Source organism: Xenopus laevis, chromosome 4L, assembly GCF_017654675.1.
Source record: "Xenopus laevis strain J_2021 chromosome 4L, Xenopus_laevis_v10.1, whole genome shotgun sequence".
NCBI lineage: Eukaryota > Metazoa > Chordata > Amphibia > Anura > Pipidae > Xenopus > Xenopus laevis.
This window is the reverse complement of record NC_054377.1, coordinates 807,239-826,689: the sequence shown is the minus strand read 5'-3', so window position 1 is coordinate 826,689 and position 19,451 is coordinate 807,239. Positions and strand designations below refer to the sequence as shown.

The 19,451-nt window shown below is 40.8% G+C and overlaps 1 protein-coding gene across 1 annotated transcript; it reads left to right on the top strand.

Moving 5' to 3' along the window:
• The first annotated feature begins 4,071 nt into the window (after positions 1 to 4,071).
• On the top strand, positions 4,072 to 17,285 carry LOC108713707. Its single transcript, XM_018257215.2, has 13 exons — positions 4,072 to 4,621; positions 4,702 to 4,842; positions 7,175 to 7,519; positions 7,739 to 8,062; positions 9,431 to 9,538; positions 11,250 to 11,711; positions 12,161 to 12,523; positions 12,802 to 13,107; positions 13,202 to 13,513; positions 13,908 to 14,207; positions 14,290 to 14,598; positions 14,833 to 14,865; positions 16,308 to 17,285. The coding sequence occupies exons 2-13, from the start codon at positions 4,764 to 4,766 to the stop codon at positions 16,352 to 16,354; spliced, it is 2,988 nt and encodes a 995-aa protein (XP_018112704.2). The 5' UTR covers positions 4,072 to 4,621; positions 4,702 to 4,763; the 3' UTR covers positions 16,355 to 17,285.
• The last annotated feature ends 2,166 nt before the right edge of the window (positions 17,286 to 19,451 follow it).

The window sequence follows — 19,451 nt, the reverse complement described above, 5'->3', positions numbered from 1 at the left end:
CACACGCAACTAGAATGTCTCACTCACAGTCAATTCGCTCCAAAATGCAGGAGCATTTGTATCTGTTTTGACTCATCGGGCTCGATTGCAGCAGATGCCGCATAATTCGAGAAAATGTCATTCTCAGCAAATTCCATATTTACTACAATGTGACAATGGGTTTTTCAGTTGGGTTCAATGTCATTTAAAGGGGACAGTTCACCTTCCAAACACCTTTTTATCAGTTGAGTTGTTTTCAGATTGTTCCTCAGAAATAAAGACATTTTTCAATTACTTTCCATTTTCAACTTTTTACTGTTTTAAGTTTAAAGTTGAATGTCCCTCTGTCTGACTGTTACAATTTTGCAGCACTTAGGGGCAGATTTATGAAGGAAAAACGTTGAAATTTTGATTTAAAAAGACCAACCGAAATGTATTCATAAAATTGAAGTTTTTTTTGGCCGAATAGGTCCGTTTTCGATCTAATTCGATTCAAAGTTTTTCCAAAAAAAACCTCCAAATTGTGGATTGGAAAAACTTTGAAATCTAATTCAAAAAGACAAACCGATATAAAATCGAAGTTTTTTTTGACCGAATAGGTCAGTTTTCGATTCAACAGGTCCGTTTTCCATCGAATTTGATTCAAAGTTCCAAAATAAAGTTGACTCCAAATATGTTCTAGGGGGTCACCCATAGGCTAAAACAGCAATTCAGCAGGTTTTAGATGGCAAAATGGTCGAAGTCGAAGAGACAGTACATGATAAATTTCGACATTCGTATTTTCGAATTTTTTTTCAAATCCAAATCAAATTTGGACTTTTTGTTCCCCCTTTCATTTTCAGGTTCGGACTCGGTTCTCATTCAGGTGTGTTGATCAGTTGCCTTGTGCAGGAGTCAATAAACAGCCGACATATTTTAATATAGCGCAAAGTATCCACATCAGTCCTATGTAACACATGATTTACTAGGAGTTGCAAGTGGCAGAGTCCACGTTAGGTAAGAACAATTAAGGTCCTGGGGAGCAAGGAGTACCCCGTCTGCTAGAAGGGGTTACACAGATATACAAGTCAGAACTTTCCTCTGTTTGCTTTACTCTTCCTCTTGAGGATATGGGGTTGAACCCACAAATTGCATTGAGAATACGTCAATATTTTGGATATTTTATGTCGTATCCAGTATTTTCTGCTGGATCTGTATCAGTACATGAGTAGAACTGTAGGGGGACAAATGCGCCAATATAATAATGAATGCAGTGCCAAGTACCTATAACCCATATATATAACCCATAATACTACCTGACACTTTAAAGGGACAGCCACCTTCAAATCAACTTTAAGGGGCCGATTCACTAACTTCGAGTGAAGGATTCGAAGGTAAAAAACTTCGAATTTCGAAGTTTTTTTTGGGCTACTTTGACCATCGAATGGGCTACTTCGACTTTCGACTACGACTTCAAATTGAAGGATTCGAACTAAAAATCGTTCAACTATTCGACCATTCGATAGTCGAAGTACTGTCTCTTTAAAAAAAACTTCGACCCCCTAGTTCGCCATCTAAAAGCTACCGAAGTCAATGTTAGTCTATGGGGAAGGTCCCCATAGGCTTGCCTAAGTTTTTTTGATCGAAGGATATTCCTTCGATCGTTGGATTAAAATCCTTCGAATCGTTTGATAGAAGGAATTATCCTTCGATCGAACTATCTGCGCTAAATCCTTCGACTTCGATATTCGAAGTCGAAGGATTTTAATTCCTAGTCGAATATCGCGGGGTTAATTAACCCTCGATATTCGACCCATAGTGAATCGGCCCCTACATCTTCTTAAATAAAATAATGAAAGCAGTTGAGTTGATAGTGTCTCTCTCACCTAAAGGCTCGTTATGAAGGTCAGTGACTCTGGAAACAAACTGATTAGATTTTATTATGATTTGTTTATTGCTCCTCTTTATTGCCCCTCATCCGCATTATATTAATTTTCCACTGTCTCATTCATACCGTCGCCTGGTTGCCAGGGTAACAGCAAGCGATTTACATTCCAACCTGGAGAGCCAAGGATAAAAAATAAAGACCAACTGCAATATGATGTTACATTGATAGTTCAGGTGACTGATATCCGATGGTGTAAGAGTATCAGTGCGTTACCTTGGCTCCCAGTCAATGCGCCTCCATATTTAACTCATGGGGTGGTTATACAGTAAACTGAGCACTTTATCCTATTGGTGCCAGAGCAGTTGACAGTAAATTATTTTTGGCATCAGAGAAGACTTTTCCTGTGTTACAACTTTTATAAATGGAGTCACTAGACATATTTATACGGTAAAACTTAGTTCTCTTCCATTATGCACTGGGAGACTAATTATAGCTAACGAGGGTGCCTTGCCCTTTGGGTGAGTATGTGACCTTGTTAACCCAGGAAAGGAGATTGAGAAGAGGCAAGAAATGGGTGTAGTGAACCCCAGTAGTATTATGACTATTACCTGTACAAGGCAATGTGGGAGGTGGATTGAGGTATTTTGCTTAAAAACACAGCATTTACAATGTCCCAAAATACCCCATGTACTATTGGCATAATGATTATAACTAACGACCAGAACATGGGTCACTAGATCTTTTCATCTACATCTGCTGCTGCCCCGCCCCTCGAAAAGTACCACCCTACCAAACTGAGAGGGGCAACTTTGCTGGTGTAGAAAAATCACAAAAACCTCATTTACAGTAAATTCATTATTCATAATAAACCCAACTGTCACCTTTTCTTTTCCCAGGTGAGCTCTCTCAGGCTTTGCCATTGGTTAATGATCTTCTACTTCAGGTTCTGGTGTCACTGGGCCCGATGATAAATCCAGTTTGTCTTTTTTGTTTGTAGTCTCCATATTCTCCATTGACATGAGGGTAAAGCTGAAGCCTAAGCAAATAACTGAAATATGGAGGAAATGTTCTGGATACTAGAATATCTGTAGATTACGTTTGCAAGGGGGCACTTCTGAATTATGAATTGAGCTGAGCTCTGGTGGAGTTGGATGAGAAGAAGACTTGCCATTTGGTATAAGCCCCTTTGTATCTGCTTCATAGAACTGACTAAAGATGGGAAATATTGTAATAAGTCATGTGATTTATACTGTAATAATCCTCCAAACCCATTAGTAAGGAGGGAGGAGCTATGTTGTAGGTTCATATAAGTAAAGAGGTAGGTACTTTGTCTTATCAAGGTGAGAGTCTGCGATAAGGTAGGTAAGTCTTCCTGTAGGTTACATTTGGGGGAACTGGTTTAGAGGGATATAAGTCAAAGAGTAACTTTATAACCTGATTGTTAGGTGTTTGTAAAATAGTGTAACTCAGAGTCTCCTGCTTTCTATACACCCCAAGGCTTCTTCTCTATGTTACACGTTCCCTCTCATGTTTATATTGTATTGTATTGTATCTACAGCACAAGCCAAGGGCTCATTGGAATTAAAGGAGGATAGAGGCAACCCCTGTCTAGTTCCAATAAAGGGGACACTAATAACAAAAGAATACAAAAGTGTCAAATGTTCTTTTAAATATTATAGATAAATGTTTTTTCTTGGTTTTCTCCCCAGTTCCCTTCTATCTGCTGCATGTCTGTTCCCCCTCTTTAAAGGATTTTATATTTACTGTCAGGATTAGAGCCAGGGTCCTACAGGATCCGATACAGATAGGCGGTTATTTACTAAAATCTGAATTTATCTCATATTTATTTTAAAAAAAAATCAACAACCAAACTCCCATCCTCGATTTGACCTTATTTATTTATAAAATAAACCAAATTAATCAGATTGTGGAAAAGCTTGATAAAATCGGGCAAAAACCTGAATTGCTTGAATTTTTTTTGGCTTTTTCCCCAAAATCAGTCGATTTTTTCAATTTTTTCCCGAACCCCCCCAAAAAGTTGCATTTTCGGTCTAAACCCCCCAAAAACCCAGATAACTTCCCCGATATCCAAACCTTTTGGGATACGTGCCTCTCCCATTGACTTATACAGGACCTCAACAGGTCTGAGATGGCAGATTTATCAGAGTTGGGCTTTATAAAGCATTGGGGTGTAATAAATCTTGAAAAATGTGAGTTTTCTAGTGAAAAAAACTTGAAAAAAAAATTTCAAGTTTTTTGCATTCAGACTTTAATAAATAAACCCCATAGGACTCATTGACTTCTTTAATTCATAGTATTGATATTTGCTCATCCTATAATGTATTTGTATAACATTGTATTAATCTGTATTCTTTGTACTAAGCATTTCTGTTATTCCTACTAGTTAGTTACTTTTTACCCCTTTGCCCTCACCTTTATCCCCAATTAGTTAATTCTACACTGTTATTTAAATAAAATAAAAAAAATATCACATATCACAAAATATCAAATATTATCACAGTCCCTGGCTCAATGGGACACACAGTGATTTGGTCATTGCTACTTACTACTGATAGTATCTCCTACACTCAATGAACCTCCTGTGTTTGTTTAACCCTAAAAGCCGACAGATGAGACGCTGCAGGTGAGAGGACTGTCAGTTCTGTGGCTCAGCCTTTCAGCATTTGAAGGGACAGAGCCAGTAACCCTTGCCTTGCCGGAGCAGATGACACAGATAAGAAGGAGAAGGATGTGTAACCTGTGGATCAGTAACGTGTAATTAAGAACCTTTGTACTTCAGAAAGTAGAAACATTTCTCAACCTGCTCTACATTGAAAGCAAAGATTTCTTTTCAGGTCTGAACTTGGCCGTGAAAGATCAGAGACGGAACAATAGAACAGACTAAGAAGTTACCAAGATGGTCTTCCCGGGGGTGCAGGAGAGACCCCCAAACCTCATCTGGATCCTACTGTTGTATTTCTCACTGTCAGGAACAGGTAAGATTTATATTAGATTTATTATATTAATTATATCCTTTCCTGCAACAATGTAACAATGTGCAGCTCTTTATAGTAACCTGAGTATCTAGTCATGGAGTCCAGCTTTATTGATATAGAAAGGCAAAGACCCTCCTAGTATGGGCTGTGTAACTCTGTGCAACTTTGTATAGTAATACTGAGTATCTAGTGAGGGATCTGCCTCAGCTTTATTGATATAGAAAGGCAAAGACCCTCCTAGTATGGGCTGTGTAACTCTGTGCAACTTTGTATAGTAATACTGAGCATCTAGTGAGGGATCTCTCTCAGCTTTATTGTTATAGAAAGGCATAGACCCTCCTAGTATGGGCTGTGTAACTCTGTGCAACTTTGTATAGTAATACTGAGTATCTCGTGAGGGATCTGTCTCAGCTTTATTGTTATAGAAAGGCAAAGACCCTCCTAGTATGGGCTGTGTAACTCTGTGCAACTTTGTATAGTAATACTGAGTATCTCGTGAGGGATCTCTCTCAGCTTTATTGGCTGGGTGGAATCAAGCAGAGAAAACGCAAACACTTCCAGAATAATCACATTTGCCTCAAGGTTTATATTCTTGGCTTTGTGTCCCAGGAATGTTGCTGCATTGCAGTATATGAGCTGTATCGGAGCTGCTGCAGAACCTCTTTACCAGCTCAACTTGCAGCATCGTTTTATTGATGGGCTCATGAATTATTAATAGAGAAACTGATATAGTTGCCCAGGCGCAGGGGCAGGTAATTAAAAGGGAGTAAGAAGTTATTATTAGACACAGTAGAAAGGACATGTCTATAATTGCATTGGGCCGGGCTCGGTTACATTCCGTCCTCTCTGTATAATGATCTGGAACCTGTAGAAGATATTGAGCATATCTGTTCATTGATACTACTGAGATATACAAGTATTACTATTACTACATGGGGTACTGAGGGGAATTACCTTTTACTATTAATAATAAGTGCTGTGAAGCTGATTTTAAGGGGCAAATTCACTAAGCGCCGAAGCGCCGAACGCTAGCGTCAATTCGCTAGCGTTGGGCATTTTCGTTACTTCGCAAATTCACTAACGAACGCTGGCGTAGTCTCGCTAGTGTTACTTCGCACCCTTACGCCTGGCGAATTTTCGCTACGGACGTAACTATGCAAATTCACTAACGCGCGCAGTGTACTGAACGCTACCTTTTACGCCAGACTTCCTTTGCCACCTCAGACCAGGCGAAGCGCAATAGAGTAGATAGGGATTGCTTCAAAAAAAGTCACAATTTTTTCTAAGTCCCAAAAAACGCTGGCGTGTTTTCTACATTATGGCTGATAGGCTGAAAAAGATCGAAATTTTTTTTAGGGCTCCCCTCCTTCCCCCCTACATTTCCTGACTCATGGCAACTTACCTAGACAGTGGGCACATGTGTAGGGCAAAATAAACATTTCTATTTGATGTTTTGAAGGTTTTCTAGGCATTTGTAGTGCTGATACGTATTCCTCCATTGAAATTTGAATTTGGCGCCGTATGCAAATGAACCATCGGTAGCGAAACTTCGCTTCGCTTGGCGAATCAACTCTAGCGCAACTTCGCAACCTTACGCTACCCCTGTGCGCAACTTCGGATTTTAGTGAATTTGCGGAGCGCTGGCGAAACTACGCCTGGCGAAATGCGGCGAAGCGGGGAAGTTGCGCCTGGCGCAACTTCGAATCTTAGTGAATTTGCCCCTAAGACTCCAAACGTTTCTCCAGAATGTTCTTCTGTTTGGGTCTTTAGGTTTCACCAGCCACTTCAAGTTGAAAGTTTGGTATATTTTAGTGAAGAACCAGTTGTTCGTTTCCTGTGCGACCATTAAATTCTTTGCCAACCTCGAAGTTCAAAGTCATTAGTATTTCATGTCCAGGTTTCCCATCCATCTGTAGTCTGGGCAATTCTGATTTTTATAGACACATCAGTGAATGTAAAGATGTTCTAGGTCTTTCATCCTGATTCTTCCCAGTCCCAGCCTGCATCATATTTCTTGTATTAATAACTGATCCACAGAGGTCACATTATCTACATCTTCTCCATCAGCTCTAATGTTGGGTGTTGTTCTCATTGTGTTTCCAACCCTGACACTGAACAGGTGGGTCATATATTGTATTTCTCAAAGTGCCATGTCTCTCTTTCCATCAATGAAATGTCAGGTATGTATTTAATTGGCTCCCAATCATCAGGTTAAGATTACCCCCAGGAGTTAGCGTGCAGGATCAGGTTCTTCCACTGTAGATATCAGGTTAATAGGAATGGTAAGTCCCATTATAGTGATTACTGTTATTTTCCTCTTTCTTCCCATAAGATGCCTTGGGAATCAAAATGGGGGACTCACTGGTTAAAGCACTGCGGGACCATGACACGTTCATACCATGTACCATTACTGGATATTCAGAACTGGATCCCACCCAACTTTCTGTCACATGGACTCTAACTAATAAAGCTGCAAGTAACCAACTTGTCTATAAGTTTCTCTCCCAAACCCACCAGCCCATCCGGCCGGGATCCTACATTCCAACCAGTGACCTTATAAGAGGCAATGCTGGACTTCACTTACCCCTGGTTCAGTTCACAGATGAAGGAGAATATACCTGCACTGTCGTTTATACCCCAGATAAAGCAGAGAGACAGTCTGACCTGCAGGTGTCAGGTAAGTGCCCTTTTATTTATTGTTTATTTCTGTCTCTCTCTATCCCTAATGAAGGCAACAGTAGATTAGGATAAAACCCTATCAACACCCTTGGATTAATATTCCCTGACAAACACTCATGCCAACGCTTGACATGTCCTATTAATTTTAATACAAATCTTATATTTTAATGGAAAAAATGTCAATTTCATCCTGGTTACAGCCTCTGTCTCTTTCTAGTGCAACCAACTGGCAATGTAGCACCTCCTGATGTTGTAGTTGAGACTGGGTCAGACAAGACAGTGATGTGTGAAGTCAACAGGTTTTACCCGAAAGATATAACAATTCAGTGGGTGAAGTACCTGAGTGACTCCAGCTTTGTCCCACTCAACAAAGGAACCTGCACCACCGACCCAATTGGCAGTAAAGATGGAACCTTCAATATATCCAGTCATCTCACAGTTACCCCTAGACTAGATGAAGATGGAGATAAATATGCATGTGTTATTTCCCATAGATCCTTGGAAAAAGAACAAAAGCTGAACTTTACTCTGACTGTAAAAGGTGAGTTTTTGGCTGCTTTTGATTTTAGGGTCTTCCTCCCTGATTGGCTGATACTGATACTGATACATACTGATACAAACCAGATATATGAATCACTAGACCAGTGATCCCCAACCAGTAGCTCGTGAGTAACATGTTGCTCTCCAACCCCTTGGATGTTGCTCCCCGTGACCTCAAAGCAGGAGCTTATTTTTGAATTCCAGGCTTGGAGGTAAGTTTTGGTTGTATAAAAACCAGGTGTACTGCCAAACAGACTCTACTGTAGGCTGCCAGTTCATATAGAGGCTACCAAACAGCCAATCACAGCCCTTATTTGACATCCCCATGGACTTTCTCATGTTGTGTTGCTCCCCAACTCTTTTTACATTTAAATGTGGCTCACGAGTAAAAAAGGTTGGGGACCCCTGCACTAGACTATAACTGGCTGTAGTTGCACCTAAAAGGCCTGTACTATAACTCTGCTAATGAGCAAGTTTTATAAGTTTCCCTGCCCCTCCCAATGTTAGCTGCCATGAAAGTGCTTTAGTCCCACCCACTGCCTGAGTCACAGACTCCATGGAGTCCATGATTTACAGGTCGCAAACGTGGCAGAACTTTGGGAGGACTGGGAGTGTATAGATGGATAACAGCTGGTGTTTGGGCATGGCAGGCGCTCCCGTCTCTGGCGGCGTCCAGATCAAGATGGCGGCACCCATGTTCCACGTGGGCCGATGCCGGCATCTTGGCACCGGCGTGATGACTTCACGCACCTGGCATGAACTTTGAAATAAAAGGACTTCCAGGTCCGGGTTTGATGCCTGAATATAGGAATTGCTGTATTGTGTTCCTGGTTTCCTAAATTCCTGAATTCCTGCTTCCTGACCCTTGGCTTGACCCCGATTCTGATTCTGCTGCCTGTCTTGCTTGACTTTTGCTGAACTTGATTAAGCTTATCCCTGACCCCTTTCTGGATGGACTTTGACCCTAAGCTTCCTCCTTGGTTCTAACTTCTCCCGCTGGGAGCCAATAGGCATAATTGGGAAATAATTGGGACATTGGGGCATTGCTGGGTGGGTCAGGGGCATTTTTTTTATATTGAGGCCCCCTTTTATTTGTCCTGCTTACTTAGTAGTAGTAGTAGTAGTAGTAGTAGTAGTAGTAGTAGTAGTAGTAGTAGTATAGATCCCCATGATAACTGATGGTGGCTTTGCCCAAAACATTTTGTCTATATTTCAAATATAAAGATTCATTTTCCCACTTCCTTCATCTTTCCTCCCCCAAAGGCGTCACAATAAAAGTAAAAGTGAGTTGTTTCAGAGGGTTGTGCTGAAGCTCAGCAACTACAGAACCAATGATATATGACATTACTATTTATTTTCCATCCTTCAGAACAAGACGACAAAATCAGTGGAGTTATTGGAGCTATAGTCGTAACAGTCGTTGTAGCATTTGTTGTGGCCTTAGCTGTCTCTGGTTATGTTACTTTCATCAAAAAACGTAAGTGACTCACCCCAAATCTCCCCCTAACTGACCTTCAGACTGGGCCCCCTTAGCTCATAACAAGGTTACAGATATATAGAAACATTGGGGTGTCACCCTGCTATAGTTCCAGGGGTACCCATGGTACAAATAAATACTCTCCCCAAATCTCCCCCTAACTGACCTTCAGACTGGGCCCCTTAGCTCATAACAAGGTTACAGATATATAGAAACATTGGGGTGTCACCCTGCTATAGTTCCAGGGGTACCCATGGTACAAATAAATACTCTCCCCAAATCTCCCCCTAACTGACCTTCAGACTGGGTCCCTTAGCTCATAACAAGGTTACAGATATATAAAAAACATTGGGGTGTCACCCTGCTATAGTTCCAGGGGTACCCAGGGTACAAATAATCACTCACCCCAAATCTCCCCCTAACTGACCTTCAGACTGGGCCCCCTTAGCTCATAACAAGGTTACAGATATATAGAAACATTGGGGTGTCACCCTGCTATAGTTCCAGGGGTACCCAGCGCACAAATAAACACTCACCCCAAATCTCCCCCTAACTGAACTTCAGACTGGGCCCCCTTAGCTCATAACAAGGTTACAGATATATAGAAACATTGGGGTGTCATCCTGCTATAGTTCCAGGGGTACCCAGGACACAAATAAACACTCACCCCAAATCTACCCCCTAACTGACCTTCAGGCTGGGCCCCCTTAGCTCATAACAAGGTTACAGATATATAGAAACATTGGGGTAACAGTCATCCTGCTATAGTTCCAGGGGTACCCAGGGTACAAAGAAGCACTCACCCCAAATCTCCCCCTAACTGAACTTCAGACTGGGTCCCTTTAGCTCATAACAAGTTTACAGATATATAGAAACATTGGGGTGTCACCCTGCTATAGTTCCAGGGGTACCCAGGGTACAAAGAAGCACTCACCCCAAATCTCCCCCTAACTGACCTTCAGACTGGGCCCCCTTAGCTCATAACAAGGTTACAGATATATAGAAACATTGGGGTGTCACCCTGCTATAGTTCCAGGGGTACCCAGGGTACAAATAATCACTCACCCCAAATCTCCCCCTAACTGACCTTCAGACTGGGCCCCCTTAGCTCATAACAAGGTTACAGATATATAGAAACATTGGGGTGTCACCCTGCTAAAGTTCCAGGGGTACCCAGGGCAAAAAAAATGCCCTTTCCCCCTGAATCCAGTTGCAGATACACAAACATAAGGAGAGGAAAGACATATGAGGGTGGGTGAGGGGTAAGAATATGCAATAATTTGCCACATAGCAGCAATGAGCCATTGGCTAGGCTTGCATTTTCCTACAGATCACTGTGTTTGGGACAAGAGTCACATGATTGATATTTAAACCCAGTGTAAAAACATAAAAGTTTAGAATTCAACAAGGGAAAGGCAAATATGAGCTTTGAACCCAACTAGGCTTATATTATTGTCTCCCAAACAAATTGTGTTTAGTTTTATTATCCTGTTATCTCAATTAAATCCCTCATAAAAGAAGCTGAAGGTCCCCCAACAAGACTGCTGCACAAACAGAACGGGATCCTCAGCCGGCCTTTAACTGGGCTACAATCCCAAATCAGCATGTCTGGTGGATGCAGTTCATTACTCTCTACTTACCTGAAGGCAACATTCACTTTTCGGAAAAAGGAATAAAAGTTTTACAATGTTTAATGGTTTATTTGTTACAGAGCCCCCAAGACTCTCTCCCATTACCGGAGCAGAACATTTGGTGCATTTGAACAGGGCGACTCTGTCCTGCCAGATCTCTGGTTACCGCCCAGAACCCATAAAGATTATATTGTGCTTGAAAAGGAAAGGGGCAGAACTGGTGGCAATTTACTCCTGGCATTCTGAACCAAACGCTGACCAATTTTCAAAGAGAGAAGAACAGTCTGTGGCTATTGAGTTTGATGAGACCCAACACTTAGTGAGTAATGGAGACAGTCATCTGCCCCCGGCACAAAGGGCACTGAAAGTGGAAATGGTTCCTCTGATAAAAACAAACAAACAGCGTATTTCCAACTGTCAGTGCACAATCCATATAACTCCCAATTTAGAAGAAGATGATGGAGCAGAACTGTCAGTGTGGGTCAATCACCGTGGTTTGAGTGTTCCCAGCTCTGTTATTTGTCCTCTGAAAATAGAAGGAGGTAAGAAAGTTGGTCTTCACATGTTACTGGTCTTTATTCGCTTCTTCTGAACTTATAAAAACAAATAGACTAAATCTATTGGCTCCCATTAAGGGCAAGTATAAAAATTGCTGGTCGTGGGGCAAGATGGCATCCCACCACTTCTATGAGAGGATCAAATCCCAATCCATTAGGTGGATTGACTCATTTTCCAATTCAGAGAGGATTACTATGCTGTCACTGGGCTCTTGTTAATTGTTGAGGTGTGATAGCAGCCTAATTCTGTAGTTCTACCAACCTTTTATTTTGTGGCTTCTAATAACTGACTTGACTCTATTCTAACCCCGGGCATCTTCTATAACCGCTTGTTGCTGTTTCTCCTCTGTCCCAAGACTTTCTCTCTATCCAATTTCTTTCATATAAAACACATCTCATTCAATGTCTGACCATATCTTTCTTTTCATATTTAGTTAGACCCAAACTCTTCACCATCGTATTTCCTCTTCGTATTATCCATGGAGAATCCCTGACTCTGACTTGTCCCATCAATGGATTCAAGCCAAAGCCACTCTCCGTTATTTGGATAAGGTTGGATTTAGCGGGTCAGGAAACTGAAATTGTGTCCTGGGAAGATGGAAAAAGCAACATAAAATATTCTAGATATTCACATTGCCTGAAAGAGAATATGCATGAAGACTATTCCAGCAGCTTTCTAAGTCTACTGACCATGAAGCCAACAGTAAACGAAGACCATAGAGTAAAATATATCTGCAGAACTTTTCATTATGCAACAAATACTGAGGCAGAAGAAAGAATGGAAATGTGTGTTTTAGGTAATGATCCAATATCGAAATAATTTCCTATTTTGGGTGGACAAAGACTGTCCAGGGCATCTATAGTCAAATTGTGGTCTACCACTGGTACTTATGAGTACTTTCAAGCCCATATAAAAGAATATAATTGATAACTAAATTATCTGTTTATGAATTAGATATTATGTACATTCACCAGCCTGTTACTATGGGATTTAAACCCACCCAAAGTTCAGATTTTAATGTGCCTACCAAATCATCCATTGAAAGGGCTAAAAATGATTCTCTGATATTTGTAGCTGTTCCAGAGCTGGATCAAATCAAGGTATTCCCAGAGATTCCATGTGTTGGGGAAGAGATGAAGTTCTCTTGCAAAATCCATTCCTTCCACCCCAAAAAGTTAGAAGTTTCTTGGTATAAAGGGAATGAAGTCTTGTCAACAGAGAACAGCACAACTGTTACCAATGAGAATGGTCTGTTGAGTTTCACCAGCCGTATAACTTACACCCCTTGTGTGAGGGACATTGGGAAGAAGTTCAGGTGTGAGGTCTCTCACCAAAGTCTCCAAAATCCTAAATGTGTTTCCTGGGAACTGAAACATCTGAGTAAGTAGAACTGTATTCAAACATTCCTACATGCATCATCTCATGATATAGTTCCTACAATCTCACCCTCCCTGTGATTTTGTTCACATTACAGTTCGTAACCCGATTGTAAGTCCCATAAGATGCAATCCTGAAATTCTGGAGTGCAACCAACTTGCAACATTATCATGTCTTATAAAGGATTTTTATCCTAAAGACCTCGCCGTCCAATGGTACAAAGGACCAGAAGTTGTTTCTGCTGATAATTATACAGAGGTCCTGCAGGAAGACCCAACATCAGGACTTTTCTGCAAAACCACAGAAATGTCATTCATTCCTTCCATTAACGACCATGCTACAGAGTTTGACCTGGAGATTATTGCCGGGACACAAGTTATCAAAAGGACAATCTGTATAGAACTTAAAGGTACAGTACGTGTAACTGGGGAACCTGAGAAGGGATGTTGGTACAGGATAAATGGTAGACATTCATTGAGGCATAGGCTTAGCACAATCCCTTTTTAGCTAGATCTTCGCCAACATACCCACCAGGACAAACCACCTTCATTGAATCTGTAACTTGGGGTATGGAGGAGGAGGTCCTATCTGCTCTGTATCTTTTGATCTCCTCCATGTGCTTAGCTTTAGACCTTCTACAAGTTGCCTATATACATACCATCAATTTTTGGTATTTATTTCAAATCTAGGCAATGTTGCCTTGAGTTCCAGGTGGTCCTGCTGCATTGAGTAGAGAATAGACTTAGCTTCATGAATTAGTAATTGAAGAAATAATATGAATGGGATCCTTATTTATATTTCAGGGCTGCCACAAATTAAAGATATCATTTGCAATAATCTGTCCCCAAATTATGGAGAACCCCTAACCCTGAGCTGTGAGGTAAGTGAATGCAATGCCCGAGACATCACAGTGGAATGGAGAGAGAACAATAATCCCATAAAGAGGGAAATGAGAACAGAAACCCAAATAAACAGAGATTCTGTCTCATTCCTCCTCAAACTGACGCCTACAGCAGAGCATTATGGGAAATTATTCACCTGTCTGATAAAGCACAAGGACCTTCAGCAGCCAATTAAGAAGAGTATCTCTCTGCGGCTCCCAGGTAGGAAGGGCTGACACATTGTTGGAGGACTTAACAATAAAAACAATAAGAAACTTTAACTTTGCTTCATTTTCTCTTCCAGATGTCCCACCCACCTTATCTGAAATAACAGTGTCCCCCAAAAGAATTGAGGCCAACAGAGAAGCCATCTTCCATATCGCCATCTCTGGATTCTCAGCGACAGGCCTTCAAGTGAAGTGGCTGAAATCCTTCACTCCACTTACAGCAAATATAATAACCACAGCACCCCAGATAGGAAGGGATGGGTTATACAGTTGCACCAGCACATTGAGATACAACTTGACTGACTCCGACCACAGCAAGTTCATTCGATGTGAAGTCACTGCCAACAGGGAGATCAAGGGGAAACAGTTTCAGTTATATCTGAAAGGTGAGGTCTGTAGCCTTATTTGAGTCCCAATTGAATGAGCTACACTGGACTCCAAATTCTCCATCGTTACTAATCTGGAGGCACCCATAGGTGCAACTCCACATTCAACAGGAATCCTTGCAACAGTCTCCAATGGCAATGTTTGTATTTGGTGCAATAGATGTTCATTAGTTGTCTTTAATTGGCAGTCTTTTCACTTTTCCCATGAAATCATTCTTATATTTTTATTTATAGGGGATGAACCCAAGGGCAAGCAAACCCTGAATGGTAAGTGATATTCCTAATAATGTCAATTTAGTCAGCTCCCCATGTGCAGTATTTATTTACACACATGTACATTCAGTACTCATGCCCACACTTCTACAGAAACACATTTGTACATCGAATGAAATGTTTCTGTGTGTTTGAGGTGGGTGCAACCTATTGTTCTGGCTCAGGACATGTCCCCCCCCCCCGTGGGGAATCAAGTTTAAATGTAATGGTCACTAGGTTTCCATCCCGTGACCAGGGAAGTTAGAGAAGAGTCAGTTCTGGTCTCATGGTGAGATGGGTTGAAGGTGTGAACGCTGCAGTTAAGGGACTGTGAATACTCTAAAACCCAACTTTTACCTTTCTTAATTTGCATATGCAAAATAGGCTTTGGATTCAAGTAGTGATTGGGTCGTATCATTCTTGAAAAATTCAGGGTTGGGCTCAATCCCAAAAATAGGAATTTGGTACCTCCATATTTTAACCCAAATAAGTACAGCACCGAGCACTGTGTGTGTGTGTGAAGTTTTATTACTTTGCATAAAAGTTTCGCTCAAACAGGAGAAACCTCTGCCTTTTGCAACCTTTGAGCGACAATTAAATCTGACCGAATGCAGACTGTGTTGCAGTCATAAACTACACACTGGATTAATTAATATTCAGCCTTATCACATGCAAATCCTATTAGGTTGGTTTGGAAGGGGTAGGGTTGCCAGGTATTAACTAAATCTTCCTCAACCCCACTGTCCTCACCATGAAGAACCTCTATGATGCTTTAACTGAACGTTCTGTTCCTCTAGTCTAAAGGAGGGGTGCTCTTGTTTTTTGATCCATGGGAAAAAGACCTCCCCACTATCTGTCTATAAGTCCCCTAATGGCTCATGTCCCTCATAGTTTTGTTTTTTCATTCATTCTCCCAGTTTAGATGCCCGTCTCCAGTTAGAACCACATTGCAACTGTCATATTTTCTGCCCTTTGATTTGATATGGGGAAAAGTATTTAAAAATGGAAAAAGTAGAAATCATCAGCCAGAGAATCCTCCTTTTTGATCAAACTTTCAGTTTAATTGATTAACCATCCAAACTATTAACCCATATATCAATTTTGAAACATGAAAAACCTCATGCTCAATGAAACCTGTTATTTTGCCTTAGTCACTAAGCACCTTGGCTGGCCCAGAACATGGGCAGTGCTTAAGGGGAGGGAACACCCAGATAGGAAAAACAGGGCATTATGATGGTCAGTGTTGGTTTGATGCATGTTCAGTGCTCAAGGTCCACTATATCTCTGGCCAAATCCTTTGTTGGCCAATAGACCTGTACAAGTAAATTATTGATTGGTTGCAAGTGGTTGCTGAGCTGAGTTATATTAATGAGATGTATGTGACTGTAGAACTGTTGAGGGAAACTGTATGTTTATTGTCATTGACCTACTGGCAATGAAAATGTTTTTTTCCCAAGCAACTGAAGGAAACAAAGTTCCAATGCAAAAGGGATTGAGTATGTGAACCCCAGCCCCCGGAAGTGAGAGTCGGTTACCCTTCAATGTAAGATTAAAGGACTAGATGTGGAACATGAAGACTTCTCCTGGAGTGATGGAATATTCTCCATTGATGAAAGTCTCATAGACAAGTTCAACCTCACTGATGGCTCCGGCTGTATCTCCAAGGTCACCTTCACTTCTGATGATGATGATAATGATGGGGAAATCAGATTTGAGGCCACATTTAAATTTGTAACCACTGAAAAAACCTACCAACTGCAACTGGCATGAGATGTATGTGTTACTTATTGACTGTAGGAAATGCTCTTCAACAAGAAGAACCATCCCATCAGCCTTCAGGGAGCAGAGGCATTGGGAAATTGCTTTACAGAAATATCTGATGAGGCCATTTGTGGTCTCCATTGCAAATGAGTTTAAACGATAAAACAATGGGGTGCTATGTACAAAGACAACAAACTAATTCTCTGCATCACAAGCTTATAAGGGAGAGAATTAGAAAATATTGGAATTAGGAATGAACCAAATGAGCGTAGGACTGACCACCACCAACTGTGATGTGCAGCTTATATTGCAATATATAGGTGCAGCTGTTTGATTCTTGAAATTGGAGGGGGGTATTTTAGAAGTATTTTTACTGGATCTCTTGATGTCCTTTAATCTATTCACATGGGTTATGTTATAAAAAATATTGCCCTAAAATATCTGACTCTTAAATCAATGCAAAGAGACAGTGACAGAATATTCATTGAATACAATAACAAATGCTGCCGAGTTCTCCGCTGAGTTAATTCTCGATTAATAATGAGTGTGAGCTCTTCATTGAACAAATAATATGTAAATAAAGTACATCCGTGTCTTCTGGATTCATACACTTTTCTATTCTTTTCTCCATCAGTCTCTTTCTGTTGTTAAATAATAAAGAACTTTTATTTTGTTTTGTTTGTTCTGTTCTTTAGTTTCCTAAATGTTGGTGCGATGCTGAGCTGTCTGGCACTGTTATTGCTTACACATGGGGCTACTGTGGGGGGCCGTAAAACGAAAGATAAAGTTTAACATTTCTCATTAGTGTCTATGGAATGATACCAGTCATTCTTTAGGAGTCTGATACACGTATGGGATCTGTTATCCAGCTCTGAATTAAGGGAAGGCCATAGGGATGGGCGAATTTGACTTGTTTCGTTTCGCCAAAAATTCGCTGCTGGCAAAATGTTGCTGACGCCCATTAAAGTCTATGGGCATTAAAATTGTTTTTGACGCACATCTAAATTCTTTTAACACGCGGCGAAATTCTTTTGACGAGCGTCTTTTTTTTTGAGGCACGACGCCATACAAGTCTATGGGCGTCATTTGCGCGGCAAAACAAGGCGAAAAAATTCACCCGTCTGTAGCGTCTCTTATGGACTCCGTTTTAAAGGAAAACTATACCCCCAAAATGAATACTTAAGCAACAGATAGTTTATATCAAATTGAATGACATATTAAAGAATCTTACCAAACTGGAATATATATTTACATAAATATTGCCCTTTTACATCTCTTGCCTTGAACCACCATTTCGTGACTCTATCTGTGCTGCCTCAGAGATCACCTGACCAGAAATACTACAACACTAACTGTAACAGGAAGAGATCACCTGACCAGAAATACTGCAGCTCTAACTGTAACAGGAAGAGATCACCTGACCAGAAATACTGCAGCTCTAACTGTAACAGGAAGAGATCACCTGACCAGAAATACTACAACACTAACTGTAACAGGAAGAGATCACCTGACCAGAAATACTACAACACTAACTGTAACAGGAAGAAGTGAGGAAGCAAAAGGCAGAACTCTGTCTGTTAATTGGCTCATGTGACCTTACATGTGGTTTGTTTGTGTGCACAGTGAATCTTACGATCTCAGGGGGCGGCCCTTATTTTATAAAATGGCAATTTTCTATTTATAATTACCCAATGGCACATACTACTAAAAAAGTATATTATTATGATAATGGTTAATTTACATAAAGCAGGCTTTTACACATGAGCTGTTTTACTCAGTATCTTTTAATAGAGACCTACATTGTTTGGGGGGTATAGTTTTCCTTTAATTAGGGATTAATGACAGGCGAATTTATTCGAATTTGCACGTTTCGCCGCTGGAGAAAAATTTGCGAATTAGCCGCGAAAATTCACTGGCGACGGTTCTGACACGGGTGTCAATGGGTTTTTTTTTCGACGATTAACGGACGCCCATTTAATGCGAATTGTTGCCGGCGTCAAAATTGCTGTTTCGCAACATTTTTTTGGACCAAATTTGCCCATCTCTATTAGGGATGCACCGAATCCACTATTTTGTAAAAGAATTGGCCAAAACCGAACCAAATCCAAATCCTGATTTGCATATGCAAATTAGGGGAGGGAAAGGATGAAATGGGAAAAAAAACTGTAATTACTTGTTTTGTGACGAAAAGTCACATGACATCCGGACATCATCCCTTCCTGCCCCTAATTTGCATATGCAAATTAGGGTTCTGATTCGTTTCGGCCGTGCACAAGGATCTGTCCGAATCCAAATCCTGCTGAAAAAGACCTAGGTGCATCCCTAGTTTTAATCAGATAATTCCGATTTTGAGACTATGATTTCATTTTTCTGTGTAATAATAAAACAGTCGCTTATACTTGATCCCAACTAAGATATAATTAATCCTTATTGGAGGCAAAACCAGCCTATTGGCTTTATTTCATGTTTACGTGATTTTCTAGTAGACTTAAGGTATGACGATCCTTCCGTTATCTGGAAAAACCCAGGTTCTGAGCATTCTGGGAAACAGGTCCCATACTTGTATATAAAATTACTCGGTCAGTTATAAATATGAATTTGGATCAAACCAGAAACTCAATTGATCAGATTTAAATGGTCAGATGGATAAAGTCATTAGATGACCGGGAGCCTTGCGGAGGGATTTTTGCCCCTTCTCTGTGTTTGTTTCTCTAATTACAGAAGTCACAATTAATGACCTACATCTCAGCCACAATTAGGATCTGACATTACAGAGCTGACATTACAGACAGACACAATGTTGCACCCGAGGGTTGGGAAGAAGATCTCAAAGTCAATGG

What these genes read in the sequence shown, in the direction of transcription:
- LOC108713707 (XM_018257215.2), top strand. Translation starts at nt 4,764, where the DNA reads ATGGTCTTCCCGGGGGTGCAGGAGAGACCCCCAAACCTCATCTGGATC. An exon ending in TCCTCTGAAAATAGAAGGAG is followed by an intron (nt 11,712 to 12,160) that starts GTAAGAAAGTTG and finishes TTTCATATTTAG; the next exon opens with TTAGACCCAAACTCTTCACC. An exon ending in TATCTCTCTGCGGCTCCCAG is followed by an intron (nt 14,208 to 14,289) that starts GTAGGAAGGGCT and finishes TTTCTCTTCCAG; the next exon opens with ATGTCCCACCCACCTTATCT.